This window comes from Toxotes jaculatrix, chromosome 21, assembly GCF_017976425.1.
Source record: "Toxotes jaculatrix isolate fToxJac2 chromosome 21, fToxJac2.pri, whole genome shotgun sequence".
NCBI lineage: Eukaryota > Metazoa > Chordata > Actinopteri > Toxotidae > Toxotes > Toxotes jaculatrix.
Window position 1 is genome coordinate 6,665,888 of NC_054414.1, and position 6,009 is coordinate 6,671,896.

Here is a 6,009-nt window from a genome sequence, read left to right on the forward strand (position 1 = left end):
TAGTATCCTTGCCATTCATGGTTCTCTACCACTGGCAACAAAACATTCATATCATCACTGAAGAAAATACATTTACAGCCTCCTTGATAACCCTTCTAAAGACATATGTGCCATGTATTACTCAGCAAACACACAGAGACAGATGCACACACGGACAAAGAGTCAGGTTTGTTAGATTTGTTATATTTAAGACAGTGGAATTCAAATGAACAGCATGTCGGGTAAACAAGCGTTATCCTGACAGGATAAATCCAGTCCACACACAGTCTAATGTTATTGAGGTTATTATCTAAATGCCATTAAAGTGGATTCCATTCACATCCTATTTCCCTTAAATGCTCTATCACATCACCAGCACATAAAACAGCTATATGAGGTAACACTCAATGTGCGCAACAAAGTCATATAAGAGCACATTTTCCAGTAAGGTAGATTATGGATCAAGGAAAAAGAAAAGAAACATCAGGTAAAAGTGACTGTGGTCCCCTGAGCTCTGCTCTCTGTGCTATGGCTGTGCTCAGTGCAGGACAATACACACACACACACACACACCCGCTGTGTATTCAGCTTCATGGGTGAGTATGTGGTGCGGCCCATTCCTGATCACAGTCTGCTGCACACAGTGCTCTGACTTGACTGGACCTCACGAGCAGCAGTATGATGATTGTGATTGGACAAACTGTCCGAGACGTTTGTCTTCTTTCCCTCCACCGTGGAATTTCTCAAATAAGCAATGTCACAAAAATAACAACAGACAAAACAGCATGTGAAGCAGCCGATCACTAAAACGGAACAATAAAGTCAGCTCTTTACTGCTGACTCATTTATCATGATCTATAGACTGTATGTCTTTATTCTGTATGGTTTATATGTATAGTTGTCTTGGCCTTATCATTTCAACCACATTTTCAATACAACAGATATCAGAGCATGTGAAATACACATTTAAAACCACTGCAAATCTGTTGTTGTGTTTATCAGAAGTCTGTGATAAAACCCAATGCCAGATATTATTGTGCAATTTCCATATTTATCTGGAAATAACCTGTTAATGCAGACATTCCTATCGCTGTGTAAGAACCTTGTTGGAAAAAGATGGACGAATTTTGAAACTATATGAAACTAAATGCAAAGCGATATGTTGCAAAAAGTGCCAGACTGACATTGTCTAATGTTAGCTCCACTCAAAGTTTTGATAACTTTCTTTTTTTGTTTTCTTACACATTTACCCCACGGTTATCTGATGTGTAGTTCTATTTTTTTTAATTATTTGTATCTACATTTTCTATAAAAATATAAGTCACAAGCATAAGTAGAAAAATAAAGAATTAAGAAATTCTGGACAGTCTTTGTTGTGCCTTCATAAAATATACAAATCAGGAGTGGAGATCAGTGGTCGTCTGAGTCCCTTGTTCAAGTGTAAAGCATCCCTGTTGGTTTTGTTGATGGAAAAAAAAAAAAGAATGTCAGTACAGTGTATGTGCGTATGTATGTGTGTGTGTGTGTGTGTTCCAGTGTTGGTACTGGCAGTGGCTGACTGGTGGGATCAGCATTGGTCGTGGCACCTCTTCTCCAGAGCTGAGCTCAGCCTCTCTCTTGCAGCGCCGCAGGACTTCAGAGCTTCACTGTTCCTGTGGATTCACACACACATGGAGTAAGACGTCATGATGAAGGAGCTCTGTGTTACGAACGGCTCAACACTGCACTTGATGATTTTAATTTATTTTACACCACGGGTCAGAGTTAATAAACCTTTACAAGAAGGACACATGAGAGAGGTCGTCTTACTTGGACATGAAGATGCGAAGCAGCACAACATGATCCTGGAGGAAGTAGTCCTGCTGGACAGCGTGTTCCAAACACAGGAGCTGACCTGGGACCAGTGACACCCTCTTCATCTTCCCCTCTCCCTGAAACACAGAACAAGCAAAGTAAGAACTTCAATTAATGAACAAAGATTAAATGAATACTGAGTTATATCAAACTGTGATTTGAGATTCTTCAGCAGTTTGTCTAAGGAAACACATACAAATAAAGTCTTTATAATAAGAAAGAGTTGCTCTCATCAGCACATAGTCAGATATATAGATTGACTGAACATATTATAAGTCTTTGTATTCCCTTTCTCATCACATCCATTTTGGAGCAGCTCCAACTACAGCAGCACTGTACCTTAAGGAGTCCCATCATGACCAGGAGGGTGGAGAGGACGCAGTTTGACTGGAGGGCTGAACCAGAGAGGAGCTTTTTCAACACATCATCTGTGGGACAAAGTGAGATGGGTCAGTTAAATGAGACAGCAGAGGTAACTATCTTTACACTGTGCCATCAATTTTTATTGCATCCATTTGAACCAATGAGAAGGCAACAATCGAAGCAGCAGCAAAACACTTTAGTGTGCCCAGCTGCAGTATGTTAAAGGTACATGTGTGCCCTTGGGACAAACTGTACATTTCATTCATTTGTTAAGATGTACATGTAAGAAGTGAGAACATGGTCAAAATGAGACAAAGAAGAAAAAGGTGAGTGACAGCAGAATTTTTACTCACCAACAGCTTCTAGAACGGCTGTCTTCGTCTCTGGTTCCTCACTGTACAAAGAAGCAATTTTCAGGACGACTTCAGCAGCCTTGTGTGGGTCAGATGCATCAGCCTGGTGAAAAAAGAGAGGACCCTCAGCAACACATCATATCCACTCTCTGCAAACAACCTGCTGGGACACTTTATATCTGTTTGTTTTTCTCTATTAGATTTCCACCTGCTGCAGCAGGTTTGTCCTCATCTCTCCGAGCTGAAGAAGCTTCTCAACAGAGGGGCAGCTGAGGAAAGACATGATTTCTTCCTGCAGGTGGACACAAAGTCACAGTCAGACGAAGATAAGTATTAGATTTGAGATGAAGAAAATAGACTCAGATGCCAAATGTCTAAATGGAGAAATATAAAAATGTGTACTTAATATCGTCTTACTGGGCTCTGAAGTTTAGCAGGACTGTCCTCTTTTCTCTTCACTCCATTTTCCTTCACAATTTCTCCGTCGTCCTCACTGTCTTCGTTACAGTCGTCACTCACATTATCCTCGTTATCATCGTCGTCGCCTTCCTCATCTTCGTCATCAGGTTCTCCCTCATCGTCACTGCAGTGAATTCAAAGCAACAAAAGTTTAGCTCTGATGTTCGCTCTAACTTGTTACTGTGCAGGTAAACAACATGAAAATAGCTTCAGGTGAGGCTGATCACATTATGTAACGTTACAAACACACACGTTACCTGAGTGATGCCAGCATGTCTCCTTTATCCATGTTCTCCATAGCCTCTTTCAAAGCCTCACAGCCTTCCTCTCCCAGACAGTTACCTTATCAGAATCATGTACAGAGTAGTTTTAATCTTTTTAGGTCTTTAGTACAAATTATTTCGTAGTCTTTTTATACAATTTGCCGACAGTATTTCAATTCATTTCAATCAATTCTGTAACTTTTTCAGGATTTTGTGTGTGTACCGTTCAGGTCCACTTTCTCCATGTGAGGTTTGTCCATGACAGCCTGAGCCACCACTAACGCAGCTGCCTCGGTGATCTCACCAAAGGACAAATTCAGCTCCTGAAGACAAGGCACAAAAGAGAGCACTGTGATCAGTCCGCTCACAGAGCACACACAAAGATGCACAAAATGCTGGACTTCAATGCTAAACCCACCTTGAGGATCGGCAGTCCCTCTCTCAAGACTGCAGCGAGGGCGATGGCTCCCTCAGAGCGGACCAGACAGTCACCAAAGTTGATCACCTGGACGTTTCTTAGATGCCTCAGCGCCTGCACGGCCAACAGGAGAAAACCATGTACCGAAACAGTCAGCTTAAAACACATTCATGAATACCTACTCTTCTTACTGGCAAAGATCTGAAAATAAACAGGCCTTACCTGAGCCATGGCCAGCGTTCCCTTCTTGGTGAAAGTGTTGTCATTGAAGTTGAGGACACGGAGCTCTGCGTTATGTCGCATGGCTGAAGCTAACGCCACCACGCCTGTATGGTTGATACCATTCTGCGGCATGTGGACTTCTTCCAGGCTGCCAATGAGCTTCAATGGAACAAAAACTGTTTAAAGAGCTGCCATTTGAAATCACTTACAGCCTGAGGCAGCACCTTGTTTTGCTTGATCAATGGTCCAAAACACACCGGGGAATTTTTAGCAATTAGTCCACATATTGAAAGACCTGCCAATCAGTTTGAGAGTGTGTGTTTACTACCTGAAAGGCATTGGCCAGAGCACTGGCTCCTTCGTTTTCCAGGCGATTCCTCCCTGCGATGAACACTCGGAGTTTGAGCGGAGCTCCGAGGGCTGATGACTGTCTGTGACACTCAATCAGAGCCTCAGCCAAGATCTACACAAACCATTTACCACAGTTACTTACTGCACCATGATGCAAACACATATTAAAACCTGTTCTGTGTGGAAAAAGTCGGCAGTAATTTAGTCTAAATCTGGAACACTTTACAGAAATGTACAATTTGAAGCCTGCCGCTTCAAAGTGGATGACAACGTGACAATAATATGTCAAAATGCACAAAGGTCTGTGAGCTCACCTTTCCTCCTCCGATTCCCATGCCACAGTTGTTGAGCCTCAGCTCTCTCAAGCTGTGGCAGGAAGGGTTCTTCAGCAGCTGCTCGATTCCCTTCACACCGTCCGGACCGAAGGCGTTGTCACTCAGGTCCAACTCAGTCAGCCTGGCCCCAGCACTCATTAACGCACTACCCAGAGACCTCTGAAGAAAGCACAGCAAAGAACATGTGAAGCAGGCACATTCTGAGGGTGTAAATCAAATAAATATGTTCCAGTGCTTCATCACAAAACAAATCCTGAAAACCCAATAAACCAGTGGTGGAAATTCTTACCAGAGCTGTTGGGATTTCAGAGCGCAGCCTTCCCGTAAACATGTCGCTCCAATAGCATCTCTGAAAGACACAAAGAGTTTTTAATAGAGAGGAAACAGCGTGGTGTGTCTTCTTTACTAGAACAATGGGGCTATGAAATCTAAAAAAGCACCACAGTATATTATCTCCCATTAGTATCACTAATACCATAACATTTTCTCTGGCCTTAAGCTATTTTGTAAATAAAAGCCTAATCGTGTGGTGTATTTACTGTTTGTTTTACTGGGAATGGAGACCATGACCTGATGAATACCTGGAGCAGGTCTTTGCTCTCCAAAGCCTTGGCAATGGCTCGGGCTGCCTCCACACCGACAGTGTTTCCCTCCAGGCGCAAAGCCCTCAGACCCTCGTACTGCTCTATCTTACGGACCAGATCCTCCACTGAAAACACATAAAACAGGTTATCATGTCTGAGGAGAAAACAGGGTCCAATGGCTACTACAACAAGGCCCAGCTCTCTCTGCTACCCAGCATCTGACCTGATTCTGTGGTATCCAGCTTCAGTCCCAGGCCTTTATAGCTCAACTCTCCATCCCCGATTTGGGTCTTGGAGAGATTGTCAGCCAGCTGTGCAATGTCATCTGAGGCCATAATGACACTGTAAGAGACTTCCAGAGGTGAAACAATGGAAAAGGATCAGATGTTAGAGACTTATTCAACATTAAAATGAGCAGTTTGGGCATTTATACTACTAACTGTACCTGAAATTGACAAATGATGCTCAGTGACAGTAGATTCATTAGAAACGGATCGTTTTCTCACATCAACACAAGAACTATCAACAACAGTCGGGTTAGCTCTTTAGCTTCACCGGTGTTAGCTAATAGTAGTGTGAAAGATAGGAAACGCTGACAGCACGAGCTAAACTAAGCCTGGTGTGACTGTGAGACGGGACTTTATTAAGTCTCGTGTCTCTCGGTCTTTTAATTGGCCGTAAACTCTCATTAGAAGACGGAAAATGGTTACTAACGCTGAAAACTTACCACAAAGAGTAATTTCCAGGGAAACGATAGCGATCACACGCCGCTCCTTCCGTGCAGCGCGCCGGTGGCTCAACCATGTGACGTCAGGTCGCCCCGGTTTC

General features: G+C 43.1%; 1 protein-coding gene across 4 annotated transcripts; it reads right to left on the reverse strand.

The window, feature by feature from the left end:
- Positions 1-162: 162 nt before the first annotated feature.
- rangap1b (Ran GTPase activating protein 1b) lies at positions 163-5,987 on the reverse strand. 4 transcript variants are annotated; one of them, XM_041029518.1, is made up of 17 exons: positions 5,909-5,987; positions 5,405-5,523; positions 5,179-5,306; positions 4,887-4,946; positions 4,577-4,756; positions 4,240-4,374; positions 3,912-4,070; positions 3,690-3,803; positions 3,495-3,594; positions 3,266-3,350; positions 2,967-3,132; positions 2,758-2,841; positions 2,550-2,652; positions 2,173-2,261; positions 1,789-1,910; positions 1,566-1,631; positions 163-1,430 (listed from the first exon to the last, which is right to left on the reverse strand). In XM_041029518.1, the coding sequence occupies exons 1-17, from the start codon at positions 5,983-5,985 to the stop codon at positions 1,361-1,363; spliced, it is 1,857 nt and encodes a 618-aa protein (XP_040885452.1). In that variant the 5' UTR covers positions 5,986-5,987; the 3' UTR covers positions 163-1,360. The 4 variants fall into 4 exon arrangements, with proteins under 4 accessions (XP_040885452.1, XP_040885454.1, XP_040885455.1 ...); XM_041029520.1 differs by having other exon boundaries at positions 5,405-5,533; positions 5,909-5,980; XM_041029521.1 differs by lacking the exon at positions 5,909-5,987 and adding an exon at positions 5,627-5,774 and having other exon boundaries at positions 5,405-5,533.
- Between the last annotated feature and the right edge of the window lie 22 nt (positions 5,988-6,009).